We start from the raw sequence: 23,886 nt of genomic DNA on the forward strand, positions 1-23,886 counted from the left end.
ACAACACTCAAGAAGCTCAACACCATCCAGGACAAAGCAGCCCACTTGATTGGCACCACATCCAAAAACATTCACTCCCTTCACCATGGATGCACAGTAGCAGCAGTGTGCACCATCTACAAGGTGCACTACAGGAATTCACCAAGGCTCCTTAGACAGCACCTTCCAAACCCCACAACCACTACCATCCAGTAGGACAAGCAGCAGATAGGTGGGGAAATCACCCACCTGGAAGTTCCCCTCCAAGTCACTCACCATCCTGACTTGGAAATATATCACTGTTCCTTTACTGTCACTGGGTCAAAATCCTGGAACTCCCTTCCTAACAGCACTGTGGGTGTACCTACACCACTTGGGCTGCAGTGACTCAAGAAGGCAGCTCACCACCACCTCAAGGGAGGGCAACTACAGATGGGTAATAAACGCTAACCTGACCAGCGATGCCTATGCCCTGTGAAAGAATAAAAACCACCCTCCCTCAATCACCCACCTTCCCCCCTCTCTCTCGCTCACCCTCCCTTTCCCTCCCAATCTCTCTCACTCTCTGTCTACCCCTCACTCTCTTCCACCTCCCTCTCAGTCTACCTCTCTCTTCACCCTTCAGTCTCTCACATCCTCTTTCTGTCTATCTGTCTCTCCCTCCCTCTGCCTCACCCACTCTTCTCTCTCTCACTCACTCACTCACCTGGGTCATGGAAGGGCACCAAAGCGAAGTTGTTCACAGGGGTACCGGCTCTGTCCAACGTGCTCTCCAGGATTTTCGCTGCACCTTCCATGACCTGGAGCAGGTCATCGTACATGGAGCCGGTCACATCAAAGACGAAGGCGAGGGTGGAGGTTCCCTGTCCCCCGGGATGAGCTGCCAACACCGGGAGGGAGCAGAGGGGGAGTAGGGTCAGAGGGAGAACCATCAGGAGGGTCCAGCTGGAGTAACTCCGGCCACAGCTCATCCCAGCCTCATTCACACAGGCGCAACTCCAAGGCATCCTCTCCGCTATTACTCGGAGAAGCTGCAGCTCCTCCAAACCTTCTCCAAATAACTTCCAAAAAACTTCTCCAAACTTTCTCCGCGGGGGCGGCTGCGCCGCGGTCCTAGTGCCCGCCCTCCAGCGAGTACCCTGGCCCGACTGTGTGGGAACGAATGGATGGGAGGCTACGGGAGGCGATTGAACAAGAGCCAGAGAAAAAGAGACAAAGGCAGGGGGAAAGGAAGAGATAAAGAAACGGAAAATGAAGGGAATAAGTCAGAGAGAGAGGAGGAGAAGCCAGGAGACGATGACAAAGGGGATGGGGATGGGGATTGTTGGGGGGGGGGGGGGGGGACAAAACTCGAAAGGCTTGCATTTATATAGTGCCTTTCGGTGACCACAGGGCAGCCAGTCAAATACTTTTTTTGATAAAAGCAAAATGCTGCAGATGCTGGAAATCTGAAACAAAAACAGAAAATGCTGGAAAAACTCAGCAGGTTTAACAGCATCTGTGGAGAGAAAGACGGAGTTAACATTTTGAGTCTGTATGACTTTTCATCAGAGCTAAAGAGAAGTAAAAATGTGATGAAATTTATACTGTTTAAAGGGGGGGTGGAGCAGGTGAAGCTGGACAGAAGGCCAGCGATAGTTGGGGGCTAAGGAGAGATTGACAAAGATGTCATGGACAAAAAGACAAAGGGGTGATAATAGTAGTGGTCCTAGCTAAAGGATATGCTAATGGTGGCATTAAGGTAAGAAAGCAGAATGTGATAATAGCAGGACAAGGTTAAGCACTCAGGAACGAACAACTTGAGCAAGTGACAGGTGGCCCTTGTGGGGGTGGTGTGGGGAGAGGGGATGGTGGTGGGGAAAAAGATCAAAAATAGGATAAAAGGTGAGGCTAAGACAATGACTAAAAATGAAAATAAATAAAAATAAGTGGATAAAAAATAAAAAATATAAAATGAAAATGAATATTGAAAAAAGGGGATAAAAAAAGGGTTGAGGATGGAGGATTCAGTTTATGATCTGAAGCTGTTGAACTAATACTTTCTGAAGTGTAGTCACAAACTGAGCAGCCAATTTGTGCACAGCAAACTCCCACAACAGGCATGTGATAATGAGCAGATCATCTTTTTTTGTGACTTTGAATGAGGGACAAATAGTGGTCAGGACATGGGAGTTAATTCTCCTGCTCTCCATCAAAACAACGCCATGGAATCTTTTGCATCCACATAGGAGGGCGGACAGTTTAACATCTCATCCAAAAGATGGTACCTGTGACAGTGCAGCACTCGCTCTGTACTGCACTGGAGTATTAATCTAAATTTTTTGCTCAAGTCCTGAAGTGGGACTTGAACCCATGACCTACTGATTTAGGGACCAGACAGCTACCAACTAAGCCATGGCTGATTAAATAACATAGAGAAATTGGGAGGATGTGTACTTAAGAATGAGGAATCATAATAGCAGGTGAAGTTCTATGTTAGAGAGTCCACATGGTGAGTGCAGCTCCAACAACACTACAGAAGCTCAACACCTTCCAAGATAAAGCAGCCAGCCTGATCAGCACCCCCATCCACCACCTTCAATATTCACTGCCTCCACCACCAAAGCACAGTAGCAGCAACGTGTACCATCTACAAGATGCACTGCAGGAACTCACCAAAACTCCTTCATTAGCACTTCCAAACCCACGATCTCTACCATCTAGAAGGACAAGGGCAGCAGGTAGATGGGAACACCACCACCTGGAAATTCCCCTCCAAGTCACTCACCATCCAGACTTGGAAATATATCGCCGTTCCTTCACTGTCACTGGGTCAAAATCCTGGAACTCCCTCCCTAACAGCACTGTGAATGTACCTACACCACATGGACTGCAGCGGTTCAAGAAGGCAGCTCACCACCACCTTCTCAAGGGGCAATTAGGGATGGGCAATAAATGCTGGTCTAGCCAATGACACCCGTGTCCCATGAAAGAATTAATTGTGATTAGTTTGTTAAGTGGCAAGAATGTTCTTGAGTGATGCTGAAATAGGAACAGGATGAGGCCATTCAGCCCCTCAGGACTGTTCCTCCATTCAATTAGATCATAATCGATCTGTACCTCAGCTCCATTTAGTCACCTTTGTCTATATCCATTGATATATTTACCCAACAAAAATCTACTGATCCCATTTTTAAAGTTCCAATTGATCCAGCATCCACAGCCTTTTGGGAAGTGAGTTCCAGATTTTCACTATCCTTTGCATGGAGAGGTGTTTTTCTGAGGTTCACTTATCCCTTCACAAGTGTTAATGCCTTCAGGAACAGACCAGATACAACTAGGAGAAGTTGTGTCCTATCCTGGTCAGGTGCCTACAAATGGATAAAAGCAGAAAGAGTTGGGAATGCTTAGCAAGTCTGACAGGATCTGTGGAGAGACAAACAGAGTTAACGTTTGGAGTCAGATATGACCCTTCTGTAAAAGAGACTGGAATGATTAACTCTGTTTCTCTCTCCACAGATGCTGCCTGGCCTGCTGAGTATTTCCAATATTTTTATTTCAGATTTCCAGCATCCACAGTATTTTGCTTTTAATCCTATAAGTGGACGTTATTTATTCTTATTTAAAAACACAAATATCCAAATCCTTGGTGAATAAAACTAATCACACCTGCTCCATAGGAATAAAACTGCTCACTCCCCGAGCATCTCACTGCATCACAAAGATAATCATCAAGGGGCCACTCGAGGATCATAGCCAGAGAGCGATTCTCTGCCATCCATTCTTAATGTTCTTCCTTTGCTGAAAGGAAACTGGAGCAATGGTGAAAGGATTGTTATACTCGATTCGGTACATTGAGTAAGACATTGTTCGAGTATTGCTGCCTCGCTGTGATAGGTACAGGATGGGTACCCAACAGCGGATTGGCTACCCTAAAAAGATGTGAGATTCTTTGGGATTATCACAGAAAAAGGGGGCGGGTGACAACAATGCAGCACCATTGGGGGGTACTTGAGAAATCCCCCGATTTATCACTTGGCCATTCTGCCCCTGGCAGTATTTAACCCAACCAAGGGAACCAGTCTGAAAATCCAGCCATTGTCAAAGGATTCATGATGTGTTCAACCCAAGAGGCCAATTCAGTTCACAGAATCACATAGTTGTTACAGTGCAGGAGGAGGCCATTCAGCCCATCGTGTCCGCACCGGCTCTCTAAGCATTTTAACTTAGTGCCAATCTCCTGCCTTTTCCCCGTAACCCTGCACATTGTTCCTATTTAGATAATCATCAAATGCTCTCTTGAATGCCTCAATCGAACCTGCCTCCACCACACTTCCAGATAGTGCATTCCAAACCCTAACCACTCGCTGTGTGAAAAAGCGTTCTCTCACCTCGCATTTGCTTCTTTTGCAAAACACTTTAAAACTATGCCCTCTGGTTCTTGATCTGTTTACGAGTGGGAACAATTTCCCCCTATCTGCTCCCTACCCTATCTTATCCCTATCTACTCAATTGACTGATACCGACACTTCCCAGATTCCAGCCTGAATATAAGGAAAGCATCTCCCACTGCAGCTAAATTCTGCTGCCTGGATTCTAAAGATCAGCCAGCCCCCTACATCCTAAATTCGGAGAATCTGAAGTGCCCCAGGTAACTCACCCTGCATCAGGTCATAAGAAAGGATATTATTTATTTTTGCAGACTTCATAGCTACGTTAGTTACTGCAACAAATTTCAATTAATTCTGTGACTGCATTCTGGAAAAGATGTTTGACTGTGTTTTACTGTTTTATGGGGCATGTTAATTATTTCACAATGGTTAGATGATATACAGCTCACTCATCATAGAAATAATTAACATTCCCGAACTACCAATTCCCTATGCTAACAATCTATTGCATGTGTAATTATTATAAAGCTCTCGAATGGTTATCCCATCAGGGGTTGTAAAGTAAAACTTTCTCTGTTTTGCTTTGTCTGTCAACTTCATGGAGAGACAGACATTTAACTTCGGCTGGTAAGAAATGATCCTTTTGTGTTTTTCTTGTTTCCAGCACACAAGCTGCAGATGAGAAGGGTACCAGTGGAAGATCTGAAAACACTGAAAGGATCGATTAAAATGTTTTAATATCTATTACTGTTTTGGAAAATACGTAAGGTTATATGAAATACTGTAAACATCTGTTTACAAGAGAGAGTCTAACCGTCACCCCTTGATGTTCAATGGCATTACCATCACTGAATTCCCCACTATCAACATCCTGGGGGTTACCATTGACCAGAAACTGAAGTGGACTAGCCATTTAAATACTGTGGCTACAAGAGCAGGTCAGAGGCTAGGAATCGTGTGACGAGTAACTCATCTCCTGACTCCCCAAAGCCTGTCCACCATCTAGAAGGCACAAGTCAGGAGTGTGATGGAATACTCCCCTCTTGCCTGGATGAGTGCAGCTCCCACAACACTAAAGAAGCTCAACACCATCCAAGACAAAGCAGCCCGTTTGATTGGCACCACAACCAGATTCACTCCCTCTGCCACTGATGCACAGTAGCAGCAGTGTGTACCATCTATAAGAAGCACTGCAGCAACTCACCAAGCCTCCTTCAACAGCACCTTCCAAATCCATGACCATTACCATCTAGAAGGACAAGGGCAGTAGATGCATAGTAACACCACCAGCTGGAAACTCCCCTCCAAACCACACACCATCCTGACTGACTTGGAAATATATCACCGTCCCTTCACTGTCGCTAGGTGAAAATAATTGAACTCCCTCCCTACCTACTCCACATGGACTGCAGCGGTTCAAGAAGGCAGCTCATGACCACCTTCTCAAGGGCAATTAGGGATGGGTAATAAATGCTGGCCCAGCCAGCAGCGCTCACATCTCATAAAATGAATTTTTAAAAATTGTTCTTGGTGATGTTTAATTTTACTTCTTAGCAAACAGGAATTCAAAAGTTTTAACTGTTTTAGTAGGGATCTATTGCTCAGAGATCTTGTTCCTTATGATCTAATGTGGGTGTCTGATGAGGAATCATCTCTTCTCCTTTGGCAGTCCCTCAGGATCGAGGATGACTTACTTCCACTCAGGTACATTGGGTTCCGAAATGGCTGATAGGTCCAAGGCACGATCTGTGGACTCTGCTACATGTGGGACAGGTGGGTGCTTAAAGGGCTGGATGATGGACTATTTGGAGGTTTGTGCGCTTCCTCCAATGCCTTGACTTCACCTTAACATGTCCTGGTGAGGAATACATCTACCTCAGCTGTGTGAATCTACCCCTGCACCCCCCACCCATCCCAGGTTTGTGATTAGCCTGCCCATACTATTCTGGTTCACATCTGTAAATTGGCCAGTTAGGGCAGGTTATCCGACAAGTGCGGGGTCTATGGAATTGAATGCAAACTTCAGTAAGTACCTTCAGAAGAGGAGGAGAGACTTGCACTCTCTCTACTCTCTGTAATTCCATTGCAACTCCATAAAACTGCCCGATTTCACCTTTGTCTCAGCCCATCTGCTGCTGAAACTTATCCATGCATTCGTAACCTCTAGACGTGACTATTCCAATTCATTCCTGGCTGCTCACCACGTTCTACGCTCCATAAACTTGAGGTCATCCAAAATTCTGCTGTCCATGACTTAACACACAGCAAGTCCCATTCCTCTATAACCCTTGGGCTCACTGACCCACATTGGCTCCCAGTTCCAGCATTGCCTTGACTTTCAACTTCCCATCCTTGTTTTCAATTCTCTCCATGGCCTCATCTCTCCCTAACTCTGTAATCTCCTCCAGCCCCATAACCCTCTGAGATATCTGTACTCCTCTAATTCTGGCTTCTTGTGCATTTCCAATTATAATCACTCCACCATTGGTGGCCATGCCATCAATTGCCTCGGCCCCAAGCTCTGGAATCCCTTCCCTACACCTCCCTCTGCCTCACTTTCCTCCTTTAAGACACTCCATAAAACCTACCTCTGACAGAGCTTTTGGTCACCTTGAGGTGTTTTGTTACATGAAAGGTGCTATATAAATATAAGTTGTTGTTGTATAAGTAAGTAAAACTGTTCATCTCTCATTCAGTTCATGTGAAGCCTACTTGGTAGATTGAACAGATTGAAGGAAGAGATTCAGGAGCTCTCCACACACACACACACACACACACACACACACACACACACACACAAAGTATGTACACACACACACACACACACAAGTATGTACACACACACACACGTACGTACACACACACACACGTACGTACGCACACACACACACGTATGTATACACACGCACACACACACACATACGTATACACACACACACACACAGACATGTACGTACACACGCACACACACAGACACGTACGTACACACACACACACACACACACACACACACAGACACGTACGTACACACACACACACACACACACACGTACGTACGTACACACACACACACACACACACGTACGTACACACACACACACACACGTACGTATACACACACACACACACACACACACACACACACACACACACACACACACACACACACACACACACACACACACACACACACACAAAGGTCATTGACTGTTTCTCTCTCCACAGATGCTGCCTGCCCTGTTGGGTATATCCAGCATTTTCTGTTTCTGTTTCATGGGCGTCTCTGCCTCCCTGGATTTCCCTCCCCTCTAGAGTTCCTGTCCTTCTAAAATTTCCCCTCTTTCCTCTCATGTAATTTTTTTTCCATTTTACTTCCATTTTGGATTCTTTCTGAAAATGTTGCTTTTGTGATTGTTACCTTTTCTTTGTTGTCTTTAACTTTATTTTGCCATCATTAACTTTGTGAATCCAGCAGGAACAGGCCAGAGCAAAGCCCAGAATGTGCTCTCAAAGCAGCATGAAGGAGCAATGCAGGGGGCGGGGCAAAGTACCGACTGCTCATGACCAGGACTGGTCTGTCTGTTTTGGAGAGCACGTGTGTCCACTCCCTGCAGTTTCCAATGTTTACCTGATGAGCCCATATTCCCCTAGTAATTGCTGGCCTCCACAGGACAGCTCGCTGTTCAATTCTCTGATGGAAGGGAAGTCACAGAGCTGAAACTCTCTGAATAATTTTTAATCACCATAATTGGCCACACAATGAGATCTTGTGTAAACCGTTGAAGGTGGCAAGACCGGCTTAGAGAGCGGTAATAAAGCATACAGCATCCTAACCTTTATGAATAGGGACATGGAGTACACAAGCAGTTAAACTTATACAGAACAAAAACAAAAACACCTGGAAAAACTCAGCAGGTCTGACAGCATCTGCGGAGAGGGATACAGTTGACGTTTCAAGTCCGTATGACCCTTCATCAGAACAAAGCCATATAGAAATGAGATGAATCTCATCGACTTGAAACGTCAACTGTATCCCTCTCTGCAGATGCTGTCAGACCTGCTGAGTTTTTTCAGGTATTTCTGTTTTTGTTCTAGATTTCCAGCATCCGCAGTATTTTGCTTTTAAACTTATATAGAACACTGGTTCGGCCTCAACTGGGGTATTGCGTCCAGTTCTGGCTGCCACACTTTATAAAGGATGTGAAGGCGTTAGAGAGAGTGCAGGAAAGATTCTTGAGAATGATTCCAGGGATGAGGAACTTCAGTTACGCAGATGGATTGGAGACGTTAGGACTCTTTTTCCTCGGAGGAGAAGGTAGAGGTATTCAAAACCATGGCGGGGTCTGGACAGAGCAGATAGGGAAAAACTGTTCCCCATTGGTGGGAGGATCGAGAACCAGAGAACACAGATTTAAGGTAATTGGCAAAAATAGCAACAGAGACATGAGGAGGAATTTTTTCACACAGCGAGTTATTGGGACCTGGATTGCAATGCCTGAGCGTATGGTGGAGGCAGGTTCAATTGAGACATTCAAGAGGGAATTATCCGAAAAGGAAGAATGTGCAGGGCAAAGGGGAGAAGATAGAGGGAGTGGCACTAGGTGAATTGTTCTTTTGGAGAGGCAGCACAGACACAAAGGGCTGCATGGCCACCTCCTGCGCTGTAGCCAATCTGTGATTGGCTTAACTGTATTATTCTAGTTTAATTAGAGTTGGTATTAATCTATTTTAGTGATGCCCTCCTTAGATGTATGGGGAACATTCACTGCAGATCACTGTTTGCTGGAATCCCTTATTCATCCAATTACAATTGGTGGTTGAAGACATTGTAATTTAAGTTATTAAGTTTTCTTTAAGTTTTGTTTTGTTTTTTTTTGTTTGTTCTTATTCTAATGGGGTCAGTAGTAATTGGTAATGGTCGACAAAAGAGGTATAGAGAGGAACAGACTGAAGCCGTGGTGGTTGGGTTGGGAGTTGCGTGCTTGTAATGTGTATATCTGTAAATAAATCGTATAAAATGTGTAAGTAAAATACTAGGATCCCCAACTGCTGACAAACGCTCTCCATGGGACAGCATTCACTGCAAGGATTGTTAAATCATTCACCGTTTCCCAGCAAACTTTTGGTGATGGATTTTTCTGGCCATAAAAAAAAGCCATTCATCTGAATTCAGTGTAAGTTTCCGGGTGAGGTGAGGTCCTCTCTGACGTTGCCAGGATGGTAAAAGAGTCTTGTGAGAGCAGAGCTCGTCTACTGATGGAAGTGTGTGTCAACAAGAGAAAACAAGGAATTATATGGCCTGTGAGATGTGGCTGATTTGTTCAGGAGCTGCACCCAACTGAGAAGCGATTAAACAGTCATACTTTCAAATGCTTCCTCTTCCACTGTGGCACTAACTGTGTTTGCCATGGATAGGGGTGACCAATTTTGTACAGACAGTCCTCATTTATGCTGCAAAACGACCGTCTGACCCCTCTTCTGATGGAGTCTTGCTGTGCAGGGGTTGTCCATCTGGATCTGCACCTCGGTTTCCTATCCAGTGGGACAGGAGAGATCACAATGCAGTGACAACCGGCTCTCTAAAGCTGCAGGGGATTGGTCGTTGAGCAGTGAAAGCCCAGGTCCTTCAATCAAAAATTATTGTGAATTACCCTGTCAACATTTGCCATTCATTGTCACAATATTGTAAGTGCAGGCTCCACCCTCCAGCCTTCTGCAGTTTCTCTCACCTCATATATAAAGATATAAAGAAAGCTTAGCTTTACGTACTTACTGTGGGTGACGCTACGAGCTGTTTATAAGTATTGTTAACGATCGCTTGGGAGTAAGGGACCCGTTTAAGTTAACCTGATATGTTAGAAAATATCAATTAGGCCTGCCTGTAAACTGCAAAAAAAAATAGTTGAAATGGAAATGGATCACATCTGTGAATTTGAAATCTCTCTGGCTTCAGATTAATGATTTCATTTTATTTCTTGGTTTATTTGGTTCAGAAAACATCAACATTTATTGTCTTGCGTAATATGTTATGTTTTAATATTTTAGTTCTCATTGTTGTCTAATTATTTGTAACAATAACCTGGGAGTGTCTTACAGGGACTGCTACAGGACATGTAGCTGAGCTCCCCTTTCCTCTTATTGCTGTCAAACTTGATCTTTCCTTCCTCTCCCCCACACTTTGGCTCCATGTGTCTGCGCGCTATTGATTCTGAACTGTCCTCCCTCCTTGTGCCATCTCTAACTCCAACTTATCTCTCGCTCTCAACTTCAGAAACCACAGAAATTCTCACCTCCCTCCTTTTCAAAGAAATGAGAGCAGGAGTAGGTCATCGTAGGAGTAGCTCAAGACCTCACCTCCGCCTTCCCGCACTTTCCCCATATCCCTTGGTTCCCTGAATGTCCAAAAATCTACTGATCCCTGTCTTGAATATTCCGAAAGACCGAATGTCCGCAATGCTCTCGGGTGGAAAATCCCAAATATACACAACACTCTGAGTGAAGGAAATTTTCATCTCCATCCTAAATGGCCAGCCCCTCATCCCAAGACTGTGACCCCTAGTTCTATACTCTCCAGCCAGGGGAAACATCCTCCCAGCGTGGACTCTGTCAACTCCTTAAGAATTTTTCAATGATTCAATTATTCTTCTAAACTCCAGAGTATATAGGCCTGGCCTACTCAATCTCAACCCACACCACAATTCCTTCATCCCAGTTTATTAAACCTATGTTGCATTCCTTAGGTAAGGAGACCAAAACTCCAGTTCTATGTTCATCAAGACTTAAACAAAGACAAAGCTTAATGTTACCCAACCACTTCCTCCTGACCTAGAATCCTAGAGTGGTTACCAGACAGAACAAGGCATTTGACCCATCAGGTCTATGCCAGCTTCTAGCAAGAGTTATCTAGCTAGTCCCACTTCCTCCATCCTTTCCCCATAACCCTGCATATTTTATTTTTATCTTCAGGTGGTTATCCAATTCACATCTAAATGTCACAGTTGAACCTGCCTCCAGCAGACTCTCAGGCAGTGCATTCTGAATCCTGTCTAATCGCTACATAAGAAAATGTTTTCTCACATCACCCATTGCTTCTTCTGCCAATTGCCTTAAATCTGTGTCATCTGGTTCTCGACCCCTCCACCAATGGGAATAGTTTGTATTTACTCAGGGCTACAGGGAAAAGGCCGGGGGAGTGGCACCAGGTGAGTTACTCTTGCAGAGCCAGCATGGACATGACAGGCCAAATGGCCTCCTTCTGTGCTGTAATGGTTCTACTCTGTCTAGACTCCTCACGGCTTTGAACATCTCAACCTTCCCTTCTCTGAGGAGGACAGCCGCAGCTTCTCCAATCTGTCCCCCCTAACCGAAGTCCCCCCCCACCCTCTTTTCCCTGTTTAGAAAGGTACTCTTGATTTTTTTGCTGCCTCTCCTTGTCCTTCTGAAAGAATTACCTTAGATTCTCTTCAAGTCTGTCGCTGCTGCACTACGTTGTGGCTCTTTGATCTCCATTTAGAAACTGGAATACAAAGAGAGAGAGAGTCACTCTGACATCATATTTGTGAATCTGGGGAGGTGCTTTGATTTAGTTTATCCCCCTTAATTCTTTCATGGGATATGGGTGTTGCTGGCAAGGATTTGCTTCCCATCCCTAATTGTCCTTAAACTAAATGGCTTGCTAGGCCATTTCAGAGGGTAGTTAAGAATCAACCACATTACTGTGGGTCTGGAGTCGCATGTAGGCCAGACCGGGCAAGGATGGCAGATTTCCTCCTGAAAGTGGCATCAGTGAACCAGATGGGTTTTTACAACAATCAATGATAGTTTTATGGTCAACTTTACCAAAGATCACTTTATATTCCAAATTTAATAATTGAATTTAAATTCCACCAGCTGTCATGGTGGGACTTGAACTCATGTCCCCAGAGCACTAGCTGGGCTTCTGGATTACTAGTCCAGTGACATTACCACAATGCCATCGATTCACCCTAATTTTGAGGAGGACCAAACCTAATATAATTCACCCAGGAAGATAGCATAGACCATCTCCAAACACTCCCTTCTGAAAACTAGTGCAAGAGCCCAGCATCTATTTTTTTGGGATGTAACTCAACTGGGTGTGACCGGTGCACAGCAGAATATTGCAGAAGGTCCACGCCAGAGAGGGGTTCACATCCACACATTTCCCACAATGTGAGTGAGGAGGAGGCAAAGCTGAGTTAAGGAGATCAGAGGTTGTGAGGGGAAAACAAATGAAGCTAAAGTGAGAGACAGGAAGGTTCAGGGGGACTGACTCTGAGTAGCATAGAGAGGCATGGGAACCACAAAAAGGATGGGGGGGTTGGGGGGGAGGGGGGGGCGGAGAAAGGTGAGAGCTATTATTTCAGTTTCCAGCAGCTGCAGCATTTTGCATTTGTTTAAGTTCAAGAGGGTGATTAGAGGAGTGAGACAGAGCGAGTGAGTGAGGCCAAGTGCTTCTCTGAAAGGAGAAGTTATTGTGAGGAGAGAGTGTTGTTCAACACCTCTCACAGGTCATCATAGGACAGCCCAGTCTTCATCAACGACCCGAATTACAAGAAAGATAATATAGAAAAGGACATCTCAAATTATAAAGAAGATGCCCTGGTAATTCTCTCCTGTTTCTTGTTACTTTGTGTACACTTGAATTATTTGAGTTTTATGCTCTTTTGCATTCTCCAGATTCCGTATCTAATGTGTGAGTGTTTCGGATTATCTGGTTGACAGTTTGCATCACTAACTCCTGTTGAGGTTGGACTTATTTGAAAAAGGGGAAAGTTTTTCACTGGGCGACTCAACAATTATTTTATACAGATGTGCAACAGCATTTGGCTCATTGAGAAACAAGCTCCCATCAAAAACATAGTTTGTTTAGATAAATACCTGTTGGGTAATGGCAATGGAGGTTATTGGGATTGGTGCTGATGGGGATCCTGACCTTTAGCTTAAAGGGGCTGGATTACAAAGTTGAGTTGTATGGATCCCCATCTGGAGTGCTGCCTCACTATTATACACTGCACCTCAGGAAGGATATATTGGCCTTGGAAGGAGAGCAGTGTAGATCCAACAGCAGGAGACCGGGCTTAGGTGGTTAAACTACAAGGACATGATGCATAAACTTGGCTTGTATTGCGTTGAGTATTAGATTGAAGGGTGATCTGTCGAGGTGTTTAAAATGTTGAAAGGATACGTTAGGGTAAAAACAAAGAAACTGTTTCCTCTGTTTCGGGAATTGGAAACGAGGGATTGGAGTGCTCTGCCTGAGAGTGTGGTGGAGGGAGGTTGAAATGAAGCATTCAAGAGGGAACTAGACTGTTATCTGAAAAGGAAGAACGTGCGGGGTTACGGGGAGAGGGCAAGGGGATGGCACTGGGTGAGATGCTCATTCGGAGAGTCGGTGCAGACATGATGGGCCAAATGGCCTCCTTCTGAGCTGAAACAATTTTGTGACAATCTTAAAATTAGAGGTGGGCTATTTAGCAGCAAAATCATGAAGCGCTTTTCCATTTAAAGAGTTGCGGACCTCCAGAACTGGCTCCCCCAAAAGGCTGTGGACCCTAGGGATCAATCAGAGCTTTCAAGACCGATCAATGTATTTTGTTAAGTGAGGTGTCAAGGAATGTGGTGTTAAGTTGGTTAAATGGAGTTGAGATGTGGATCAACAAAGTTTTAATTGAATGGTGAAGCAGGCCTGCGGGGGTGACTGGCCTCTTCCTGTGCACATGTTCCTGGGTACAAACTGAGGCATGACCATGCTCTGGGGAAGATGGTGTCTTTGCTTGTGGGCTTGGTGATGTTGTCAAAGGACAATGGGAGGCCCAATTGATCTGCAGAGACAAGAGAATAGATGGATGTCCTGGAGTTCCCCTCGATTATCTTTGAGGGCCAGAGAGTCTTAATGCAGCAGAGACCCTCACAGGATGAGGAAGGTTCGGATTAGGGTGAATTGTACATGTTCTGCAGAACAAACTGGCTCGATGAGACAATTGCCATCTTGTGCCTATTGTATTTTAAAGAAGGTTATGACTGCACTGGAACAACACTGCAAACAATGCATGGAACACGTCCGGGATGCAGGAGGTATACCTGCCCCTGTGTGAGCTTTCCAGTATTCCCTGCCACCTTGATACTAACTAAATTGAGTATTGGTAATTAGGTGCATGAAGAATTTCTCTTGCAAGGAGCTCTCCGAGTAACCACACAACTTTAAAACTGTCGATTTCATCAGTTTCCCGCCTAGCTCTTTTGATTAACATATCATCTGGCGTGGCAGTGATCAGAGTGGGAAGGGGAAAGGTTTGACACACAGTCTCTGCTGACTTCAGCAGGGTGAGAAGGGAAAACAGCCAGAGATCCTCCGCTTGATCAATGACCCACTGAAGGGAAAGTTTAGAATAACAGACACTAGATGAGGGTGATATTGGGTTTGGGTGGAACTCCCCTCTGTTTAAAGGATTTGCCAACACACACTGTCTGGCCCCACACATGGAGAATGGCAGTTTTAACAAGATACCAGAGGGCTAATGGTGCCTGTGGAACAGATCTCCAGCAGGAGGAGGTGCCTTCGGATGGGAAGAGGAGAGAGTTGGGAATAAATGAAATTTTTCTTAAGCGCTGTCTCTAACTAAACAAAGAATTTCAAGTAAAATAAAAATGTTCTGACACCAGTTATAGTAAACATCAGTGACGCCTGTTGAAGAAAAGGGTTTGAATCCCAGCCTAAACCATAATTCATATTCAGTTAATGTCTACAGTTCAACATCGGGAGTTCTTAGGCAAGAGAATATTGTTAGGATCCTCAGGCAGGGGTGAAAATCAAATCAGTGAAAACTCTGGTCAGATCCAAGGTGTCTCAAAAAGTATTAAGACGCTGAAATGAGATTGGGTGGGTGGGGAAGAAATTGTGTGGGTTGACGGCTACCTGAGGAAAGCAGCATGATGACTCAAAGATGATGAAAATATCCACACAATTACAATGCAAGAATAGGTGGTTGTAGAAATTCACAGGGGCACTCTGCCATCTGGTGGTCAATGTAGGCTTTGCATTTACTGGCAAATTACATGATTAACATAAACAGTGATGTTTGTTCCAATTTTCCCCCCACTACACATCTACAGGCCTGAGTGAATTGTAACCGCCATTTAATTTGTAGTAAAAGTTATGCAATGTTTGAATTTGGTAAAAATAAATGTCAAGGGAATTTTGGTGATTTTTAACCTCTAATCAAGCGTTTTAACAGGTCAAGTGGTTGAAACAACTTGCTTTATATAGTACCTCTAACATTAAAGTACTCCAATTGGGTACCTCACAGAATATGGGTAGAGAAACTGGGTGCTAGGCCAGGGAAGGAGAGATGAAGAAGGCGATGACTGAAGGCAAGACCTTTCAGTTTTGAAGCAGGGGAGAGACAGATGGGGAGCTGGAGAAATTGAGGTAAGGGGCTGCCAGAGGAGGAGAGAGATCAATATTATAAGAATGGAGTATTTCAGGGATGGAGATAGATTGTGGAGTCAAGGCTATGGAAGGATTTAAAGGCAAGGTTGAGAATTGTAAATCTGAGGTGTCAAAATGTTACTCAACCAGGACAGCAGAGTTTCAGACAACTAGGGAGTTTGTGGAGGATGGAAAATGTGGATATGTGAAGAAATACACAAGAGGATTAATTGTATTAAACTCATTTAGCATATGAGAAGATGATACCCAGAAGTAACGTTGTTAATGGGGACATTGCAAAGGGCTGATTTCACATTTCTAAGGACAAATTGTAAGAGAATTGAGACAGGTATTTGGATAATACAAGGAGTGAACGAATACACAGAAATAAATCACCTCTCAATGTCCTGATTCTTGATGTGTGTTCAGGCAATTTAACAAGATTTTTTGAATGGGTACAAGCAGTTTGACCATAAGACCATAAAGACGTTGGAGCAGATGTAGGCCATTCGGCCCATCGAGTCTTCTCCGCCATTCCATGAGATCATGGCTGATCTGATAATACTCAACTTCACTTTCCTGCCTCTTCCCCATAACCCTTGATTCCCTTACTGATTAAAAATCTGTCTATATCAACCTCACATTATGTTCCATCTGCCAAGTTTTTTGCCCACTTACTTAACCTGTCTATAGACTCCTTGTGCCATCCTCACCACTTGCCTTCCCATCTATTTTTCTGTTATCTGCAAACTTGGTGATAGTACATTCACTTCCTTCATCTAAGTCATTAATATATATTGTAAATAATTGAGGCCCCAGCACTGATCCCTGTGGCACTCCATCCTGAATGCCATCCCGAAAATGTACCTCTTAACCCAAGTCTCTGTCTTCTATTAGTTAGCCAATCCTCTATCCATGCTAATATACTACCCCCAACACCATGGGCTCTCATCTTATTAAGTAGCCTTATGTGTGGTACCTTATCAAATGCCTTTTGGAAATCCAAATATATTACATCTACTGTTCCCCTTTATCTATCCTGCTTGTTACATCCTCAAAGAATTCTAATTAATTTATTAGGTATGATTTCCCCTTCATGAAGCCATGCTGACTCTGCTTGATTAGATTATGCATTTCTAAATGCTCTGCTATTACATCCTTTATAATACTCTAACATTTTCCCAATGACAGATGTTAAGCTAACTGGCCTATAGTTACCTGTTTTTTGTCTCCCTCCCTTTTTGAATAAGGGTATTACATTGGCAGTTTTCCAATCCTCTGGGACTTTTCTGGAATCTAAGGACTCTTGGAAGATGACTACCACTGTATCCACTATCGCTGCAGCTACTTCCATTTTTATCCTAGGATGCAACCCATCAGGTCCAGGGGACATATCAGCCTTTAGCCCCCTTAGCTCTCTAGCACTTTTTCTCTAATGATAGTTATTGTGTTTATTTCCTCCCCCTCTCTTGCCCCTTGATAATTTAGAATTTTTGGAATGCCGTTAGTGTATTCTACCATGAAGACTAATGCAAAGTATTTATTTAACTCCTCTGCAATTTCTTGGTTCCCCATTTTTCTTTCCCCAGCCTCATTCTCTAACTGTCTATGTTCACTTTGGCCTCTGTCTTCCTTTTTATATATTTAAAGAAACTCTGTTTTTATATTACTTGCTAATTTACCCTCAAAATTTATTTTCTCCCGCTTTATTATTTTTGGGCATCTTTTGTTGGTTTTTAAAACTTTCCCAATCCTCTGGCTTACCACTAATCTTTGCCACTGTATGTTTTTTCTTTCATTTGACATTATCTTTAACTTCCTTGGTTAACCATGGTTGGTTTATCCCCTTCCTAGAATCCTTCTTTCCCACTGAGATATATCTTTGATGTGAGTCATGAATTACTTTCCTAAGTGCCTGCCATTGTTCATCAACCATCTTTTTTTGATATTCATTCACAGGATGTGGGCTTTGCTGGCCGGGCCAGCATTTAGTACCCATCCCTAGTTACCCTTGAGAAGGTGATGGTGAGCTGCCTTCTTGAACCGCTGCTGTCCATGTGGTGTAGGTACACCCACAGTGCTGTTAGGGAGGGAGTTCCAGGATTTTGACCCTACAACAGTGAAGGAACACTGATATATTTCCAAGTCAGGATGGTGAGTGACTTGGAGGGGAACCTCCAGGTGGCGGTGTTCCCATCTATCTGCTGCCCTTGTCCTTCCAGATTGTACTGATCATGGGTTGGAAGGTGCTGTTGAAGAAGCCCTGGTGAATCCCTGCAGTGCATCTTGTAGATGGTACACACACTGCTGCTATTGTGCATTGGTGGTGGAGGGAGTGAACGTGGTGCCAGTCAAGTGGACTGCTTTGTCCTGGACAGTGTCCAGCTTCTTGAGTGTTGTTGGAGCTGCACTCATCCAGTCTAGTGGGGAGTATTCCATCATATTTCTGACCTGGGCCTTCCACATGGTGGACAGGCTTTGAGGAGTCAGGAGGTGAGCTACTCATCGCACGATTCCCAGCCTCTGACCTGCCCTTGTAGCCATGGTATTTATATGGCTGGTCCAGTTCAGTTTCTGGTCATTGGTAACCCCCAGGATGTTGATAGTGGAGGATTCAATGATGATAATGCCATTGAACATCAAGGGGCGATGGTTGGATTCTATCTTGTTGGAGATGGTCATTGTCTGACATTTTTGTGAAGTTAAGGTTATTTGCCACTTGTCAATCCAAGTCTGGATACTGTCCAGGTCTTGCTGCATTTGGACATGGACCACTTCAGTATCTGAGGAGTTGTGAATGGTGCTGAACATTTTGCAATCATCAGGGAACATCCCCACTTCTGACCTTATGATGGAAGGAAGGTCATTGATGAAGCAACTGAAGATGTTTGGGCCGAGGACATTACCCTGAGGAACTCCTGCAGTGATGTCCTGGAGCTGAGATGACTGACCTCCAACAACCACAACCATCTTCCTTTTTGCTAGGAATGACTCCAACCAGTGGAGAGTATTCCTCTGATTCCCATTGACTCCAGTTTTGCTAGGGCTTCTGGATGCCACACTCAATCAAATGCAGCCTTGATGTCAAAGGCAGTTACTCTCATCTCACCTCTAGAATTCAGCTCTTTTGTTTATGGTTGAACCAAGGCTGTAATGAGGTCAGGAGCTGAGTGACCCTGGTGGAACCCAAACTGGGCATCAGTGAGCAGGTCATTGCTATGTAAGTGCCCCTTGATAACACTGTTGATGACCCCTTCCATTCCTTAACCGATGATCGAGAGGAGACTGATGGGACGTAATTGGCCGGGTTGGATTTGTCCTGCTTTACAGGACACACCTGGGCAATTTTCCACATTGCCAGGTGGATGCCAGTGTTGTAGCTGTACTGGAACAGCTTGGATAGGGGCGTGGCAAGTTCTGGAGCACGTCTTCAGTACTATTGCCGGAATATTGTTAGGGCCCATAGCCTTTGCAGCAGCCTGTGCCTTCAGCCCTTTCTTGATATCACATGGAATGAATCAAATTGGCTGAAGACTGGCATCTGTGATGCTGGGACATTGGAGGAGGCTGAGAAGGATCATCCACTCGGCATTTCTGGCTGAAAATTGTTGCAAATGTTTCAGCCTTATGTGCTGGACTCCTCCATCATTGAGGTTGGGGATATTTGTGGAGCCTCCTCCTCCAGTGAGTTGTTTAAATGTCCACCACCATTCACGACTTGGATGTGGCAGGACTGCAGAACTTAAATCTGATCTGTTGGTTGTGGGATCGCTTAGCTCTGTCTATCACTTGCTGCTTATGCTGTTTAGCATTCAAGTAGTCCTGTGTTATAGCTTCACCAGGTTGACACCTCATTTTTAGGAATGCCTGGTGCTGCTCCTGGCAGGCCCTCCTGCACTCTTCATTGAACCAGGGTTGATCCCCAGGCTTGACGGTATTGGTAGAGTGGGGGATTTGCTGGGCCATGAGGTTACAGATTGTGTCCAAGTACAATTCTGCTGCTGCTGATGGCCCACAGTGCCCAGTCTTGAGTTGCTAGATATGTTCGAAATCTATCCCATTTAGCACAGTGGTAGTGCCACACAACACGATGGAAAGTATCCTCAATGTGAAGGCAGGACTTCGTCTCCACAATGACTGTGCAGTGGTCACTCCCACTGGTACTGTCATGGACAGTTGCATCTGTGGCAGGCAGGTTGGTGAGGATGAGGTCAAGAATGTTTTTCCCTCTTGTTGGTTCCCACATTTGGTGAAACTTTTAAACCCAAAGCACAATGAAGTAGATGGTGTGGTAAGTGATTGCGTGAATGTATTATAAAGGCAGCTGGATGAGTTTTTTGTTGAGGAAAGGAAGATTCAGGGAAGGGGAATTCAGGGAAATAGTTTTGAGTACGGGTGGGTGGGATTGAATGAAAAAAAAAGGGTGAACCTGTCTTTTCCTGCCCCTAAAAATTTCTTATGTTCTTATCAATGTGAATTTATGCTTTATTTCACTGTATGGTTTTGGGGAATATTATACTCTGTACACATTTTTAATGAAGTACAGACTATGATTCTGGATTCAGTGTTGCAACAGAATAAGTAATATCTGGATTAGTGTAGTACTCATCAGTTCTAGCTGTCCAGACAGCTCCAAATGCAAAGGAAATCTTTTAAAGATGGTAATCAGCTTAAGATAATATTTGACATCTCCCCAACCAAAAAGTAGTTAATCACTTGCAGTTGGCTCCTCCGGTGTCTTTACTGAACCACTAACATCACACGGCAGGGAAGAGGAGTCCAGGCTGGTGGAGTTTCAATTTCGACCAAAAAAAAAATTCAGCTTGGAAACGTCATCACCAACAAGGAAGGAGATTATATTTAAAGCAATTTGTAAATTAAATACATACCATTCACCAGTGAAGGAATGAAATCTTTGTGAGCATCACAAACATGGTCTGTTAAAAGGATTCAAATGCGTTTCAGGTCACAGGTTTACACGATCTCATAAACATTTTCCTGCCAGCGTATCAAAGTATGGACCCACAATTTTATCAGCTAGAAAGAAAACCTTCAATAATTTTACCATTTCAACAAAGTTCTCGGGGAGCTATTTTTGGCTGTTGTGAGATCCAGTCCTACACTGAGCTGATAAATTTCAGCTTGGACCAGCAACGATTGCTCAGACAAGATAAGCTGATGTTGTATTATTGTTTACAACACTGGGAAAGCAGCCTGCTCCCAAGCCCTCTCCCTATGATGTCCTTAGCTTATCCACTGATGATCCCATTACACTCACTTGCCACTGCCAAACCTGACCTAAATGATTTAATTTCTGCCAAAGAACTCACTCTGGCCACCATAATGCACAGGCATAACTCAAAATGTGCAGCGGGGTCATTCCAAGATATGGAGGAAGCTGGGAGAACCATAGAGTCAAAGTCCTATTAGAAATGGCACTATCAAGCTTGCACTAAATCATAGCTCAGGTAAACTAGCAGCCTGGACTTGTTTCTCTCCTAATTAGGAAGGATCTCTTCTGCTTGATCCCAGCTGATATTGAGGACTCATTGTTTGGAGAATCACAGGTGTGGAGTCCGCAGCGTGCACCCCCTAGCTTACTTATCAAGACTTCAACATTCAAGTAGTGGGTTATAGATGTTGAAGGGGCTGAGGTGAAAGAACAAAGGACAGGCTGCACCGTCAATATTAAACTTTAAATTCCAATGATAGTGAAATTAAATTTAGGAAAGGGTTATAAAAACCAGAGTATCTATTGACAATGTGACAGGACTTACATCATCGATGATGAGCAATTAAAGGTTGGTTTATAGTGGTTAGGATTTAGAATTATCAGTTGTTAGCGAATGGGGTTGTAAACGAATGTCAATCACTAAGCATGTCCAGAAAAAAAGTGTTCAGTGCATTATCCAACAAAATATGCATGTGCAGTTCGACATTAATGAATTGTTTAACATTTAAACATTGCATTATCCTCTACAACAAAATGACCAATATTCCATTTTTATACTGTCAATCCAAACAACTAAGGTTCAAATTGCAGTTGATAGTTCATCAACTTCTTGCGCTCGTTGTCTCCTTCTTTGGCTTGGTATCAATACTTTTCTGATCATCTCCTTGTGAAGCGCCTTGCGATGTTTTACATTGAAGGTGCTATAAAAATGCAAGTTGTTGTTGTTGTTGCTGCCACCAAGTGCCTCTTATAGAAATGGCACATGATGACAAAGCTGAAGAGGTCCAACCATCAATATTTCCATTGGGTTGCCGTTCTTAGCCTATCATAAATGGACTGACCACTCACCCTGGTTACACAGAACTACAATGGAATTTTATAATTTCCAGCAATTTCCATCTATACAACTGCTACCTGTCATGGTGTAGAAACAGAGTACCTGTCTCATTAGAGAACCATTCAAATCAAAAGGTGACCATTCTGTGGAACTGTGGGGTGGTGGGTGGTGGTGACAGGAAATGCACCAGTAAAAATAAAACTACCAGATACTTATGATCACTCCTCCAAGATTTTATTGACCTTATTCTGATCAAATATTGCTGCATAACCAGTGCTTCACATATCACATGCAATACATTGCTCACACAAATTCAGAGCTGAAACATGTAAGACATAACTGGGACATGCAATCGAACCAGACGAATGGAACTGGACAACGTTAATGCAGATGGATTCTGGGCTGCTTTCGGTCCATGGCACCACTGTCTCCATTTGATTTGGCTCATGGTGTGACCAGGAAGCTGAAAGTGGACAGTTATACACAGATACTTCTCTAGGACAATACAAGGGAAAACTTGTTTTTTTAAAGGAATGTAAACGCAAATTTGTACATGACTCTTGTCGTGCTTTCTCCCCTCCTTTCTTGAACAAATGAACTGTTAACTGGGATGGAGCTCCCCAGGTATCAGCAGCCCTCCATGACCTTGGCCAAATGGGCATCCTTTCCAACTGCCAGTGGATTGTTCAACCAGACACATCATCCACTCCGTTAGCAGTCACTTGACTGCAACGAGGGAGTCGGAACACTGCCTGGTTCAAGGAACCCCCAAATACCAGTCCACTCAAATCAGCCATCTGAGCACAAACCAAGACCAAATCTGGGACAATTTGGTCCCAGTGGCTTAATACTATATCACAGAATACCATTTAGTCACTGAGCATTGGTGGCATCCCATCCATTTGGTCTCTTACAGGTTAAAAGCAGTTAATGATTAATGGTGTCTTCAGCATGTATGTAGGATCAATGTATTGTAATTAAGTCAACCCAAGTCAAATAATGCTGCATTAAGTATTTTTACTGAGCTCTGAGAGGGCCAGCTATTGTGATGAATAGACATTTTTTCCCCCCGAAAGCAAATAGAAAAATTCCACACATATCCTTAAGCTCTGACCTTATTACTGACAAAACACAAAGAAAGGCTGGAACAGGAAGGAGATAGCAAAGCTGACAGTTTGCCAATTATTCAGTTAACAAACGAGGAAGAAGCACTGTTACTGTGCAACATGCTTATTAAATTGCCAATGTCACAAAACTATTTGTGCCCAGGATTGGGTCCCACACCAGAGTTTAAACATTTCAGTCAAATTTGCTGTCTTTTTGTTGCTGCCGTGGTTGGCAGTGCACACCAGGGATGAAGAAAGACAAAACACGGCAGGAGTACAAGGAAAGAGAGATCAGGGAGGAGAAATAAAAGAATGGCAGGGGTTGACACGAACACGAAGTGGGGTTCAATACCGACTTTGCTGCTTAGAAGCCAGTCAGCTCAGAATGTGCTGGACACCTCCCTCACTGTGATGCAAGACCACAGCACAGAAAATAAGGCAAGTGGTGGCAACTAGTTCATGGATTGGTCATACCAGATGTCCTCGAGGAACATGGGTAGAGAAAGCCCCTGCCTAGAAAAACACACCGAAAGACTAATTCCTCCAGTTACCTCTCTTTCCCAGCCTTTGATTTTGAACCTCTGCCCCCACAGAAGCGAATACTGACCTAACCGAAGCCACTGGTTTCTTACAAACAAACATCAATCTGTCTTGACTTTGAATCAGCCTTCTTAAATCGCATACCGCAGTCA

The 23,886-nt window shown here is 44.0% G+C and overlaps 1 protein-coding gene across 1 annotated transcript in view; it reads right to left on the bottom strand.

The window, feature by feature from the left end:
- The window catches only part of LOC121281526 (hemicentin-1-like), a 566,775-nt gene extending 565,789 nt beyond the window's left edge, over positions 1-986 (bottom strand). Inside the window, exon 1 of the mRNA XM_041194473.1 lies at positions 686-986. Within this exon, the coding sequence (XP_041050407.1) occupies positions 686-986 (301 nt within the window). The remainder of the gene's footprint in view (positions 1-685) is intronic.
- Positions 987-23,886: the final 22,900 nt, after the last annotated feature.

Source organism: Carcharodon carcharias, chromosome 8 (genome assembly GCF_017639515.1).
Source record: "Carcharodon carcharias isolate sCarCar2 chromosome 8, sCarCar2.pri, whole genome shotgun sequence".
NCBI classification, from domain to species: domain Eukaryota; kingdom Metazoa; phylum Chordata; class Chondrichthyes; order Lamniformes; family Lamnidae; genus Carcharodon; species Carcharodon carcharias.